Source organism: Phaseolus vulgaris, chromosome 8 (genome assembly GCF_051622355.1).
Source record: "Phaseolus vulgaris cultivar YP4 chromosome 8, ASM5162235v1, whole genome shotgun sequence".
In the NCBI taxonomy this organism is placed as follows: domain Eukaryota; kingdom Viridiplantae; phylum Streptophyta; class Magnoliopsida; order Fabales; family Fabaceae; genus Phaseolus; species Phaseolus vulgaris.
The window spans coordinates 25,023,720-25,039,533 of record NC_143505.1 but is presented as its reverse complement, the minus strand read 5'-3'; the positions used below and the strand labels follow the sequence as shown (position 1 = coordinate 25,039,533).

The 15,814-nt window shown below is 37.1% G+C and overlaps 1 protein-coding gene across 11 annotated transcripts in view; it reads right to left on the bottom strand.

Moving 5' to 3' along the window:
• Window positions 1-2,855: 2,855 nt before the first annotated feature.
• Window positions 2,856-15,814, bottom strand: part of ASG3 (SNF2 domain-containing protein / helicase domain-containing protein) — a 53,624-nt gene continuing 40,665 nt past the window's right edge. For 5 of the 11 annotated variants that reach the window (XM_090293858.1, XM_090293852.1, XM_090293853.1 and 2 more), the window contains 5 exons: window positions 15,095-15,756; window positions 10,699-10,844; window positions 9,670-9,834; window positions 3,215-3,329; window positions 2,856-3,119 (listed from right to left, as the gene is read on the bottom strand). In XM_090293858.1, coding sequence (XP_090149984.1) covers window positions 3,095-3,119; window positions 3,215-3,329; window positions 9,670-9,834; window positions 10,699-10,844; window positions 15,095-15,756 — 1,113 coding nt within the window. In that variant the 3' untranslated portion in view covers window positions 2,856-3,094. Of the gene's footprint in view, window positions 3,120-3,210; window positions 3,330-9,669; window positions 9,835-10,221; window positions 10,376-10,698; window positions 10,845-15,094; window positions 15,757-15,814 lie in introns of those variants that run through there. The other 6 variants (XM_090293854.1, XM_090293855.1, XR_016514823.1 and 3 more) reach the window with 5 other exon arrangements.

The window sequence follows — 15,814 nt, the reverse complement described above, 5'->3', positions numbered from 1 at the left end:
GTGCGATTGAGCCACGTGTCGAGAGATTAAGCACTGACTTGAAGCGCAAGAGGCACCAAGCGCTGGCCCTACGATTGAGCCACGTGTCAAGAGATTAGAGCATGACCCAAAGCGTCACTTTTCCCGCTCAGAGAATGTTACATCTTAAGCACAGAGAATGTCACGTCAGCAGTATGGAGAATGTCACGTCAGCGGTACGGAGAAGCTGAAGAAGGAAGAAAAAGCAAAGGTTTAGTGAAGGGGTTTTGAAGAAGCGAATGGGACGAAACCCTAGGGAACCCCTACCCACGCGAGAAGTCCAAAAAGGAGGAAGAACGAAGAAACGTGGAGAAAAGGCGAGAACACAGAAATACAAGAAACATAAACAGGCCCAGGCAGTTAAGGGAGCAGTACAATTTTGTATGAGGGAGATGATAGCAGAAAAACCGTAGCTTTGGTGATTTGGAAATGGAAAGGCACGAGCTTTGGCGAACGAAGAAGGGAGGGATCGTGAGAGCTTCAGAGAAAAGAAGAGTGAACAGTGAAGAAGAACGCAAGAGTGAATAGAACAGTAGTTGAAGCGCGTGATTTCGAAGACTTAAACGTTACGACTGAAGTGCAAGAGGTGCTAGATTGGGACCGTGCGATTGAGCCACGTGTCGAGAGATTAAGCGCTGACTTGAAGCGCAAGAGGCACCAAGCGCTGGCCCTACGATTGAGCCACGTGTCAAGAGATTAGAGCATGACCCAAAGCGTCACTTTTCCCGCTCAGAGAATGTTACATCTTCAGCACAGAGAATGTCATGTCAGCAGTATGGAGAATGTCACGTCAGCGGTACGGAGAAGCTGAAGGAGGAAGAAAAAGCAAAGGTTTAGTGAAGGGGTTTTGAAGAAGCGAATGGGACGAAACCCTAGGGAACCCCTACCCACGCGAGAAGTCCAAAAAGGAGGAAGAACGAAGAAACGTGGAGAAAAGGCGAGAACACAGAAATACAAGAAACATAAACAGGCCCAGGCAGTTAAGAGAGCAGTACAATTTTGTATGAGGGAGATGATAGCAGAAAAACCGTAGCTTTGGTGATTTGGAAATGGAAAGGCACGAGCTTTGGCGAACAAAGAAGGGAGGGATCGTGAGAGCTTCAGAGAAAAGAAGAGTGAACAGTGAAGAAGAACGCAAGAGTGAATAGAACAGTAGTTGAAGCGCGTGATTTCGAAGACTTAAACGTTACGACTGAAGTGCAAGAGGTGCTAGATTGGGACTGTGTGATTGAGCAACGTGTCGAGAGATTAAGCGCTGACTTGAAGCGCAAGAGGCACCAAGCGCTGGCCCTACGATTGAGCCACGTGTCAAGAGATTAGAGCATGACCCAAAGCGTCACTTTTCCCGCTCAGAGAATGTTACATCTTCAGCACAGAGAATGTCACGTCAGCAGTATGGAGAATGTCACGTCAGCGGTACGGAGAATGTCAACTCGGTTGTTCAGAGAATGACACGTCATCAGAGTGCCACATGGATAATAGGGCGAGGCCTTAGTCTCTTCGCTGAGAACAAGTTATCAGCTCAAGACTGGGGGGCTTGTGTACCGTTCCGTCCCGGGGCATCGACCAAAGTCAAAGTCAAAGTCAAAGTCAACGTATGATGGGACCTTGAGGCGTTGCCAAGATAAGACATTGCTAGGGGAAGGCGTCGCCTCACTAAGGCGGCACCAAGAGAAGGCGTCGTCATGCAAAAGCGTCGCCAAGAGAAGGCGTCACCATGCAAAGGCGTCGCCAAGGCAAGACATAGCCAAGGTGAGACGTCGACGGTGTTACCCCCAGATACCCATGGGAAGGAAAGACCTTGGAGGGGGCGACACCGCTCGGAGGTCTCAGGTCCGACAGCCCAGAACAGTAACAAGGAGAAGAGAAAGATGGCTTCAGGGCCACAGTTCTAGTACCAGTAGGGAGTAACCTGACTCGTGAAGTACCCATGCCACCTCAGGGAGACCCCCGGGATCGATACGACCCATGAGAGGGTCATGCCCGGGGTGAACCATGTGCATGGTGCGAGAGGAAGGTAGATACACTCCCAGGGCGAGTGACTAGAGGTTGGGGCGCATGAGTTGGCACCCCGGAAGTCACCTCACGCGCCAGATGCACTTGGAGCTAGAATTTCCTACACTTCAAATTTAGTTTGGATGGAAAATTAGTTTCCACCATACAATAACATTTTAAATGATGTTTTAAACTTTTTATACTTCAATATTATGTGTTTATAATTATATATTTATTCTAAATTCCAATTTATTTAAAATTTATGTAGCTAAAAGTACTTATATATTATAAATTTGAACCATCTTAAAGGAGTGTTTGTGTGATGATTGTTTGAAAAGAAAAAAAAATAGATTGCAAAAAATTTAAAATTTTGAAATTAAATTATTTATTTTAAATTCATTTATACTATAAATAACTAGTTTAGACTTCAAAATTTTAAGTTTCAAATTTAGTTTGAATAGAAAAGTTAATTTCCTTCAAACAAAATTTATTTTTTGAAATTTTAAAATTTCAATATTATGTACTCTTTAAAAATTTAATAATTCGAAATTAATTTTGGTAAAAATTATAAATAATATTAAATAATTAGAAAATTAATTTTAAATGTTTAATAATTCAAAAGTAAAAATAAATAATGATTAATTGTACATGAATATTAATCAAACGTAAAGAGAAATAGAGAGAGAGAACCGATATGAGAAGAGCATACAAAGAGTAATCATTTAACTACTTTTACATGGTCAAACATTAGTGATTTAATTTATATATTAATTTTGTTTTCAAATAATTGAGAGGTATATTTCGTACATTACCCTGAAATATTTTTATTGAGGATGATGATTACGTTTTAAAATAAATAATTTTGAAATAGCAATATTAACGAGGATTTAGGAAATTGAAATCTATTTAATTTAAATCCACATTACATATTTTCTTTTACATACATTTGAGTCTAGAAGGAGTAATAGTCTAAATTGCCTTTATTATACGCATGGATGTGTACATACAGAACTCCTTACTACAACAACACGTCTTCAGCTGTCTCCTCATGAGAGTTTAGGAAGTGAGAAAGCCTAGAGCCTTAACTTGATCTTCGATAATAATATCTGTAAGAAATTGAAGATAGTGTATCCAAATAAATATATGTTCACATAAATCTGATGATGTGTGAGCATGGATGGAGAGAGTGAGAGAGCATTACACATATATATTAATGTTGTAAATGGAAGCATATTTTCTGAGGAGTCGTTCTATTGTGTACCACTCAGAACGATCAGATCCATCTTGATAACCAATTCGTGGCATGTGTATTGATGCTTTACACAATGATTAAAAGAATTTTGTATCAGTATGTTTCAATTGTCAACTAAAATTATAATCATAGACTAACAGATATTGTTTTGAAGTAATTGTCAGAAAGAACTTGTAGCTGAATTTCTGAAGAATGATTTCCAAGCCACAAACAGAAAAAAAAGGGTAAAAGGCAAACACCTCTCCAACTTAAATTGAATTGAATGTACACCATCTCGACTGAAAAAAAAAACTCAGATACAGCGTAACCTATAGGAATTGCTTTTCCCAAACATTTTTCCTAACAATAACGAGATAAAGATTACTTAACAATATGTTATATGCTAAAGTTGTGGGATTTGATTAATATTATTATGGGGTTGTTAAGATTTAATTAGTTAGGATTTTATCATTTATTTATTTTATTAGGATTTTATCATTTATTTAATTAGTTAGGATTTTATCATTTATTTAATTAGTTAAGATTTTATTAGGATTTTATGATATTTAGTACTCTATAAATAAAGTATTGAACTATTATTTGATATATGAATAATATATGCAGTTTGTTTCCTTTTCTCAATTCTCTATCATTGTTCTTGATCTTGGTATAATCGGAAGCCACCTAAAGGTTCCCTTTGTCCAAAGCCTAATCGTTCTTCGAAATCTCTTACGACATGACCTAGACGCTTCTACACACGATCGTTCATATCAATTGGTATCAGCTAGGACCTTCCAGTACTTTCAATGGCAGATTCAACACGCTTCGCTCAAGCTGCTAAGGAGATGGAAGATCGAATCTCCCAAAGGATGGATAATAAGTTTCGGGAACTCGCGAATACGTTGAAGGAAACCTTGACTCTTTCTATGAAAGACACCATGCAGGAATTACTTACTCAATTTCAAGAAGAAGGGCCCCATGGCCTCTCCAATGACAACATGGGGTTTGGTGCAATTGGCGATGATCCCATGGTTGAGTTGTTGCGTATACGACAAAAGACTTCAGTTGATGCCTATCATGAAGAGTTCAATTCAATCATTACAAGATTGAAGTTATCTGATGATCATATTCTAAGGTGCTTCCTTGGTGGATTAAAGAAAGAAATCCAGATGTTGGTAAGCATGTTCCGACCTCAGTCTCTACAACATGTGTTTACCTTGGCCAGGACGTATGAAGGAAATAATTCAAGCAATTTGATGGCCAAATTCCTCAGGGGAGTCTTGGATCCAACACCAGTCCCTATATTGTCGTCTGCTTCAATCAATGTGGAGATGGAGGAAGATGACTCATATGATAGTCCTCCCAGTGATGTGACTGAATTATTGCAAAGGAAGGAGCCACAAATCTCAGTCAACGCATTAACCATAGTGGTTGGGTTCAGAACTATGAGAATAGTTGGATATCAACAAAAACGACCTTTACATATTCTCATTGATAGTGGCAGCACTTATAATTTCTTAGATACCCAAATGGATAAAAAATATGGGTGCATAATTGATACGATTGCCCATTTGAATGTCATGGTAAGCTGGGCTCTACCACAAACCTTAAAAAAATTAAGAAGGTTTTTGGGCTTAGCTGGATATTATAGAAGATTTGTTCGTGGGTATGACGCCATTGCTACACCTGATATGCTTAAGAAGGATAATTTCATTTGAAGACGAAGTACCATTGTTCCATTCTTGAGGGTAAGAATGTTGTTGAGGGGAGGGCATTGTTATATGCTAAAGTTTTGGGATTTGATTAATATTATTATGGGGTTGTTAAGATTTAATTAGTTAGGATTTTATCATTTATTTATTTTATTAGGATTTTATCATTTATTTAATTAGTTAGGATTTTATCATTTATTTAATTAGTTAAGATTTTATTAGGATTTTATGATATTTAGTACTCTATAAATAAAGTATTGAACTATTATTTGATATATGAATAATATATGCAGTTTGTTTCCTTTTCTCAATTCTCTATCATTGTTTTTGATCTTGGTATAATCGGAAGCCACCTAAAGGTTCCCTTTGTCCAAAGCCTAATCGTTCTTCGAAATCTCTTACGAGATGACCTAGACGCTTCTACACACGATCGTTCATATCACAATAGTGCGATTAAGCTGCACTTCGAAACATCAGTGGATATAATTTCCCTTTCAGGTTTTGTATTCTCTTATATGATCGATATGATACATGATAAATATGTAAGATCAAGGTATTGCAGCAGGGGCAAAACAATTCAGTAATTAAATGCAAATTATTCATAAACATTAACTTAGACCATTATGATATGAGTGATCGTGTGTACAAGCGTCTAGGTCCTCTTGTAAGAGATTTTGAAGAGCGATTAGGCTTTGCTCAGTCGTATATGGGTGAGTTAGGGCCATAAAATGGGCAGCTTTGCTCAGCCTGTCTACCACCACAAAAATTACTTGTTTACCTTTTGAATGCGGCAAGCCTTCTATGAAATCCGTGGTGATGAGCTGCCAAATGGTCTATGGAATGGGTAGAGGTTATAGAAGGTCTGGAGTAGCAGTGGTGTCATATTTATTTTGCTGACACACAGAACACCGTTGGATAAAATGTTTGATATCTTTATTTAGGGCTTTCCAATAAACCACTGCCTTGACCCTTTTCACCGTTGCATTCATACCCGAATGACCTCCCTCCGCTGAGGCATGTAGCCATTGCAAAATCTTCTTTCTCAATGTCCCATCTATCCCTACCACCAGCTTGCCTTTTCTTCTAAGTTCATTGTTTTCCCATGTATAATGTTTATGGGAACTTGTATTCGCCTTTAACTCTGTTATGAGTTTCTGTAAGTGAATATCTGTAATCCATGATTGTTGTACCTCCTGTATTAACTCAGATTGTAGTTGCAAGGTAATTAAACCTTTGCATTCCACTACGTCCTTTCGAGATAGTGCATTAGCCACAACATTTTCTTTTCCTCGTCGATATTCTATTGTGAAATCAAATTCCATTAGCTTGACTAGCCATTTTTGTTGAAATTCGGTGGTCCACCTTTGATCTAAGATGTATTTAAGGCTGTAATGATCTGTCTTGATAGTAAAATGACGATTCAACAGGTAATGTCGCCATTTTTGCACTGCAAAGACTACTCCCACCAACTCCTTTTTGTTCGTCGAATAAGCTTGTTGTTGAAGGTTAAAAATTCTACTAATATACATGGGATGGTGGTCTTGCATCAATATTGCTCCCACGCCTTGCCCGGAAGCATCTACTTCCACAACAAAGACTTTTGAGAAATCAGGTAGTGCTAAAACGGGAGTGCTGCTCATCATCTTCTTAAGGTCGTGAAAAGCTTGTTCAACCCTCTCACACCAAATGAAATTGTCCTTAAACATATCAGTTGAGGGATTAGCAATAAGGCCAAAACCCTCTTAATTGTTTTGAGGTTCGTGGTAGAGGTCTGCTTACCATGGCAACAACTTTGTTGGAGTTCGTGGAAACTCTCTGTGCATTAATAATATGGCCTAAGTACTCCACTTCGGGAACAACAAAATAGAATTTAGATCTCTTGGCAAAAAGAGAATGGATACGGAGAGTCTGCAACACTTCTTTTAGATGTTGTATGTGCTTTGTTATGTTTTTGTTGTAGACTAGAATATCATCTAAAAACACCAGCAAAAATTTCCTTAAAAACCTCTGAAAAATGGAGTTCATTAATCCTTGGAATGTAGACGGGAAGTTGGTGAGTCCAAATGGCATCACCAGGTATTCATAATGTCCCGAGTGTGTTCTAAAAGTTGTCTTCCACACATCGTCGGGATTCATCCGAACTTGATTATATCCTGCACGTAAATCAATTTTCAAAAAAACAGTAGATCCTGCTAATTCATCCAGTAAATCATCAACTAAGGGAATGGGAAATTTGTTCTTGACTGTGCCTTTATTTAAATCTCTATAATCAACACAAAGTCTCCATGAGCCATCTTTTTTGCCCACAAGAACCACGGGACTGGCGTAAGGGCTGCAACTTTCCTGAATAATTTCGAATTGCAAATATTCATGTATAAGTTGGTCAATAATATCTTTTTGGTTTGTGGCATATCTGTAAGGCCGTTTGTTGACGAAATTAACTCCCTGAATCAATGAAATATGATGATCATGGTCTGGTCGAAAAGGTGCTAATTATTGTGGTTCCTGAAAGACATCTAGAAATTCTTGTAATAGATTCGCGATCTCAGTTGGAATCTCCTTTTGTGCAGCATGTGTAGTCAAGGAATGCAACAACATCTCCTCTGCACCAATGTGCACCATAGATAAATGCACACCTTCAATACTCAACTATTGCTTGTGTGCAGGTTTAATCTTATAGGCCATAGAGCCACGTAGAACATGTCGCCTTCCTTGTACATTGAAGTCCATAATGAGTTTGTCGAAATTCCATAAAATATCACCCAATGTTATGAGCCACTTAATTCCCAACACTAAATCGCAACACCCCAAAGGAAGGAGGAGCATATCAGCAGTAAAAGTTATGTGCTGAATTGTCCAACTAAAATGTTTTACCACGGGAGATATCTTTATCTTTGACCCATCTGCTACCACGACATTCAAAGGGGCAATTGTATCAATTACGCACCCATATTTTTGAGCCATTTGGGTATCGAAGAAATTATGAGTGTTGCCACTATCAATGAGAATATGTAAAGGTTGTTTTTTATGATATCCAGGTATTCTCATAGTTCTGAACCCAGCCACCCCTGTTAATGCGTTGACTGAGATTTGTGGCTCCTTCCATTGCAATAATTCAGTCGCGTCACTGGGAGGATTATCCTGTGACTCATCTTTTTCCTCCATCTCCATGACGTGAAGCTGTAATTTCTTGTGTACCCTACAGTGCTCCATTGTGTAGGGTTCATCACAAAAATAACAAAGGCCTTGGGCTCTATGTTCTGCTATGAACTCCGGCGTTAAGTGGCGTATGGGTTTAGGAGGCACTAGGGCTGGACCTAAGACTCCCCTGTGGAATTTGACCATCGAATTGCTGGAATTGGCTGCTTCATACGTCCCGGCCAAAGTAAATGCATATTGTAGAGACGTAGGTTGGAACATTCATACCATCATTTGGATTTCTTTCTTTAATCCCCCAAGGAAGCAACTAAGAATATGATCATTAGATAACTTCAATCTTGTAATGATTGAATCGAACTCTTCATGATAGGCATCAACTGAATTCTTTTGTCGTAGACACATCAACGCAACCATGGGATCATCGCCAATTGAACCAAACCACTCGATTAGACTTTTCGTGAATCTTGGCCACGAAGGTGCATCAATATCTAAACCGAATTTCATAAGTGCGGTATGCCATTGCAAGGCCTTGCCTTCTAAATGCACAATTGCCAATTGTACCTTGAATTCGTTTGGAGTCTTGTCAATGAAAAAAAATAATTTTTCGCATTGATAAATCCACTGATTAACATTTTCTCCATTGAATCTGGGGAACTCAATGCGTGCCAACCTCGTGCCACAAACATAAGAAGATCCCGTTCGTGGTCCACATGACATGTTGTCATTTGAGAGCCCAGGGGGGCCTTCACCTCGAGATTGAGTAAGTAATTCCTGCATGGTGTCTTTCATAGAAAGAGTAAGGTTTCCTTCAACGTATTCGCGAGTTCCATCAACCTATTATCCATCCTTTGGGAGATTCGATCTTCTATCTCCTTACCAGCTTGAGCGGAGCGTGTTGAATCTACCATTGAAAGTACTGGAAGGTCCTAGCTGATACCAATTGATATGAGTGATCGTGTGTACAAGCGTCTAGGTCCTCTCGTAAGAGATTTCGAAGAGCGATTAGGCTTTGGACAACGGAAACCCTAGGTCGCTTCCGATTATACCAAAAACAAGAACAATGATAGAGAATTGAGGAAAGGTGCATATATTTATTCATATCTCAAATAATAGATCAATACTCTATTTATAGAGTACTAAAGATTACAAATGATAGAGATAAGTGATAGAAACTACTAATTAAATCCCAACTAAAGATAAATGATAAATTATAGAAACTATTAATTAAATCCTAACTAGTTAAATCCCAACTAATTAAATTCCAACTAAAGATAAATGATAAATGATAGAAACTACTAATTAAATCCTAACTAATTAAATCCCAACTAAAGATAAATGATAAATGATAGAAATTACTAATTAAATCCTAACTAATTAAATCCCAATTAATATTAATCAAATCCCAAAACTTTAGAATATAATACATTATGCTTCGAACAAAATCGTTAATGATCACATGCATGTATGCAATAATCAAAGAAAACAACAATATAATAAATTATAAAAGGAAATGGAAGATTAAATATTAATTAAGTAAATGTGGAAGCATGTTACCAGAATTCTGAGCGGCTGAGAATGCTGCCTTTGATAAGCAGCTTTCCAAATGGGGAAGTGAGATTTCACTTCGTGGAATTTTGCGCCTTAGATTATATGACTGAACCACAGCTAAAGCAACAATCTTGGGAGTATTTCCATCCATATCTTGTTCTTCACAGCCATCTACAAGTAACAAGGCACCAATATAGCGGCAACAACCATACACACATATTGTCCACTTAACAGATTAAACAGATGCAAGAAAAGCTCTTAAGAAATTATTTACTATAAGCTGTTTTGAACAGAAAATAAGTAAATCTAAGCTAGCTTATTTTTGTATAAAACAGTTCATAATGCATCAGTCAGAATCTAAAAAAGGAAGCAATTTCCCCTAAATAATCCAGTCAAACGTACCAATACTCCAAAGACACTAAACCTGACTGGGTAATGTTGCATTTTCTAACATAAAAAGAACTTAATCACATAATTCATCACGTAGTTTGTAGTACACAAAAAAGCCCCGCCTCACCCCACCCCACCTTTCATAGGATAGGATACACAAATACTCACCTTTACTGGAAGTTCAGCAGTCAGCACTAGTTAATTTGGAGATCATTAACGAACATAATCACATAATTCATCGTGAAGTTTGTATTAACAGAAACAAGTCCCACCCCACCTTTCAGAGGATACACAAATACTCCAGACAACAGTAGGTAAACACCTTTCATGGAAGTTCAGCAGTCAGCATTAGTTATTTTGGAGATCAATATTTCACTAACAAAGCCTGAACTACTTCACTGAAACTACCAAACAGAATAAGACAATGTATTCTTGCACAATGTGAAAAATTGTAATAGGCGATAACATCCAGACACTGAAACAGACTGTTATATAATAATTGAGAAAATTTCTGTTTTGCTACAAAAATGCAAGGAAGGTTGCCCACTTGTAGGCCAGGGTTGACATATATTCACTGGCGTGAAGCATCATGTATTCAATCTATATAGACTCAACATAATTATTTTGAATCACTTTAGTGCTCACCATCAAGCCTTATAAGATGCAGATCACCAAGATGCAGATCCCCATGTTCAGAAGCCTGTTCATATGCATCACCAATGCTTGTAGAAAGTTTGGACAGTGCATCAAACATTCCACCGTGACCCCAATGTCCAGAGGTGTCAACACAACTGTAAAACCAGACTATATAAAATGAATGACTTCGTCAACACAAAAAAATTTGTGAATCACAGTTATTGGAGCATGTGATACTTCTAATCTTAATTTTTTTATTACCATACTGTCTTTCTTTAGTTTATTGTACCTTTAATTGACTTTTGATGTTTCATTTTGTGTATCTTTAGCATTTTCTATCCATTGTAATAAATTGGGTGTTGCAAAATTAGGAGATAATTATTCTGTAATTAAGTGCAAATTTCATTCTCTATTTATTAGGACAGATTTGATATCTTTTAGTGATTTGATTTGTATATCTTTAATTACCTATTATTTCGCTCTTTCATTACATATTAATTTTCCTTAATTAGGTTGTAAATAATAGTCTATAAATTGAAACTGTAATCACATTTGGAAATACATCTTAAAAATACATTTCATTTCTTTCAACTTTCAACTTGGTATTAGAACTCCTAATTTGGGAGACCCTTTATGCAATCCTTTTTTTAGCAGCCTTTTTCATTGCTGCAGTTATCTTTCTGAGTAGCCTTCATTGTTGCAATTATTTTTTCTGGGCAACCTTAATTGCTGCAATGGTTTTTTTCCCTTCACTTTTCTCCATTGACCACCACCTTGCACCATTGACGGTCACTGCCACTGACCGCCACCGCCGCCCACCACCATCCATCACTGTCGGAAACCGCACCGACAGCCGGAAACCGCTGCCAGAAAGTTTTCATGGTGAACTTTTTTTTGTGAACGGGGCCAAATTTTGTCAATTTGCAAAGCTCAGTAGGGTTTTCAGTTCTCATGGACTCTCTTAGTAAGACATCTAGCTATTGTTCCTAAACTATGAGTGGTAACGGTTCTAGTTTCTTATCCTTTAGTGCTTCTAGTACTAAAAATATTTGGATTATAGACTCTGGTGCTATTGATCATATGACACCTTATTCCTCTTATTTTCATCCTACACTGCTTTATCTGGTAACCAATATATTACTGTTGCTAACGGTTCCAATACCCCCGTTACTGGTCGTGGTAACATCCACCTTCAACCTTCCTTTCCTTTAAAAAATGTGTTTCATGTTCCCAAACTATCCAATAACCTACTGTCTATTCAAAAGGTTATCCAAGATTTAAATTGTGCAATGGTATTTTTTCATTCCCATTGTGTTTTTCACGATCTTGCCACGAGGAAGACTATTGGAATTGCTAAAGAGCAAGGTGGGTTATATTATTTACAGCATGAAGAAAATAAAAAGTGTGCTAGACTACAGACACACACTTCTAATCTCCAGCAAGGCCTTGAATCTTGGTCATTCTCTCACATATGGCTTCATACTCTGAGTCTTTTCATTGTGATCTTTGTCAGTTTGCTAAACACCATCAAACAACTTTTCTTCCCAATGGTAATAAAATTTTAAACCTTTTGATCTTATTCATTCAGATGTATGGGGACCTTCACCTATTCCTAATATCTCGGGTGCAAAATGGTTTGTTTAATTTATTGATGATTGTACTCGGTTTACCTGGCTATTCCTCATGAAAGATAAGTCTAAAGTTTTTCACTTCTTTGTAAATTTTTACAGAATGGTTCAAAGACAATTTGAAAGTCCAATTAAGAGATTGCATTCTGATAATGGAAGAGAATATGTGAACCAAAACCTTTCCAAGTTCCTTCAGAAAAATGGAGTTGTACATGAATTAACTTGGTGGACACTTCTCAACAAATGGTTGGTTGCAAAACGGTATACTAGAACCTATGGCATCGATTATGAGGACACTTTTGACCAGAGTAAGGATTGCTATTCAAAATAGGGGAAAACTTATCCATGAAAATATAAACTGATGCTGACTATGCAGGATCAATTGTTGATAGGAGATCCACCACAGGCTATTGCATGTTTCTGGGTGGAAATCTAGTGACATGGAGGAGCAAGAAACAAAATGTAGTAGCAAAGTCAAGTGCACAAGCAAAATTTAGAGTCATGGTTCAAGGGGTTTGTGAACTATTATGGATGAAAATCATACTAGATGATCTCAAAAAAATATATGAAGCTCCTATAGGTTTGGTGCGTGATAATAACTTTGCCATAAGTATTTGTTACGAAGTGGACTTTAAGCCTAACTCAACCCCATAAAACCGGCTCATAGGGTTGAGGTTTGCACCCACTTATATACAATGAAAGGCTCTAATCTCTAGTCGATGTGGGATCTCCAACACACCCCCTCACGCCGAGACTGCCAACTCGTGCGTGGGATTATATATTATGGGTGGTCCGATAGCGACCCGATAGCGGGTGGCACGATAGGCCCAACAAATACTCGCTAGGATAGGCTCGAAAATGGCTCTGATACCATGTTACGAAGTGGACTTTAAGCCTAACTCAACCCCATAAAACCGGCTCATAGGGTTGAGGTTTGCACCCACTTATATACAATGAAAGGCTCTAATCTCTAGTCGATGTGGGATCTCCAACAGTATTGCACACAATCCAGTTCAACATGACCGAACAAAACACGTAGAGATAGACCGACATTTCATAAAGGAGAAGTTGGATAATGGTCTTATAGCCACCGAGTACATCCCTTCAAGACTCCAATTGGCAAATATGTTTACTAAGGGACTTCCCACAAAACAGTTCAAAGATCTTTGCAAGTTGGGAATGATAGATATACATTCACCAACTTGAGGGGGAGTGTTGCATAATTAAGAGATAATTATTCCGTAATTAAGTGCAAATTTCATTCTCTATTTATTAGGACAAATTTGATATCTTTTAGTGATTTGATTTGTATAACTTTAATTACCTATTATTTCTTGCTTTCATTGCCTCTTATTTTTTTTCCTTAATTAGGTTGTAAATAGTCTATAAATTGAGACTGTAATCTCATTTGTAAATACATCTTAGAAATACATTTCATCTATTTCTTTCTTTCAACTTTGGGCTTGTTTGACATAAATGTTTTACTTTCATATTTTAGAACATCCAGGTATTTTTTTAGGATTTTCAGAAGTTAAGACAGATTCTGAAATCTTATATAATTTTGATGTCAAAACAATTCTCAGAACTACAATTAAGGCCCATTCTATCACTAATCAAAGCCTATAAATAGACTAATCAAGCTCTTAATAGGAACTTTTAATACATTTTTCTATTTTTAGATTTGAGAGCTCTTTCTTTTTCTCTTATTTTTTCTCTTTTATCTCCTTGTCTTTTATATTCTATTATGTTCGTCTTCTATTTTTCATGCATTGTTCATTATCATCAAGGATCATGCATTCTTCCATGGAAGCTTGAAAGCCTAGGACCCAATTCTTCACTACAGTTCCACATTTAGTTGATCATTGAATCCAAATGAAGAATTGTGTGTTTTATATTTCATAATTTTGCTTCTCAATTTTGTTTCTTATTTTCAAATTCAAATTTCTGTTTCAACTCTAAGTAAAAATCCCCTATGTTTATGTTGCAATTCTTACGCTTAAATGTGATTGTTAATGACTAATGATTCCGTGAAAAGAACATAGGTTTGTTCTAACCTAGTTACTTTTAGTGTTTATTGAAAATCATTTTGATGCGAGTATTGCATACTCTTTTGGTACTCTATTATGCCTCCTTGTCTTAGTTTGGATTTTTTCCATATAGACACCAATTTCCTTTATTCCATGTTTAGGTTGTGTTCATTTTTCTTACGTGGGTTTTGGGATTTGGGAACTTACATACACATACTATAAGTTAACTATATATTTAGTTGATTTGGGATCTCCAATATTTACATTGGCCATATCTATATCTATAGTATTAGTCATCATACGATCTCAACACATCATTTTACACCTAGGATTAAACATTTCAAGCTACAAGATTGTATAGTTCTTTTGCACCTATCTCTCCAATGTTCTCTTGTCTTCTTTCTCAATATTTACATTATAGACTTATGCCAGTAACTTCTTGCCTACAGTAAAGCTTACTGGGAGCTTAACATAAGGAAATAAAGAAAAAAAAAATCTATTTAGAAAAAAGGGCCTATCCTATCCTAAAGTCTATATACAATAATGCTCAACAATAGTGAATCTGCAAAATGCTTCCAAAATCTCCTTGGGATTGGGAATAATTAGGAAATCAAACAAGAAAAGAATCTACAGTTTTACTATAAAATGTTTATCATGCAACAGAGAATGCTACAAAAACCAAAGAAAGCTCAAACAGAAAGCTTAGACATTAGAGCCAAAAGCTGCAGTGAGGCAAATAAAAAGGTTGACCTGAAAATCATAACAGGTTCAGATGAACAAACATTTGATGGAGCTGTACAATCTCCATACACAAAATGAACTGACCCAGTAGCTGATGTGATGTCATTGTCTGTTTGGGTGAGAGTGTCTTTTACATTCAACGATTGATATCCAAGAGCTTTCCACCTAGATAGCTTCTTTTCCTCTGCCTTCTTCCTTGCAGACTCAAGTTTTAGATTCTTTTCCTCTTCTAGGTTTCTTCTGCTCCTCCAGTCCATCATTGAGTTGCAACTTGACTTAGACACTTCCTCAAAATTTTTAACCCAAGAAAGATATGAAGCCTCGTCAAGACCTAGATCATGAGAGAGAGAAGTAGTACCTCCTTCCTTAACATCATGACCTTGTAAAATGATTCTTGGATTGACCTCAAATTTCCTTTCATCCTTCTCAAGTATTTGTTCTCCACGCAAGGCAAGCACCTTGTCAGCCATAAGACTAATTTCTGGTAAGTTTATATCCCCATGATTTCCATCGATGATCTCACTGGGATCTAACATATGTAACCCAAATATGATGGATTTCAAATCACCAGTTCCAACATCAGATGTTTCTTCATCGTCATGTTTGAGAATGTTATCACCAATAACATTGATGCTTAGACGCAATTTTCTCTCTGCCCTCCTCATAATTACCTACAGTGTAACATGAATTCCTATAGTATATGTAATACCTACATTATCACAAAATAAA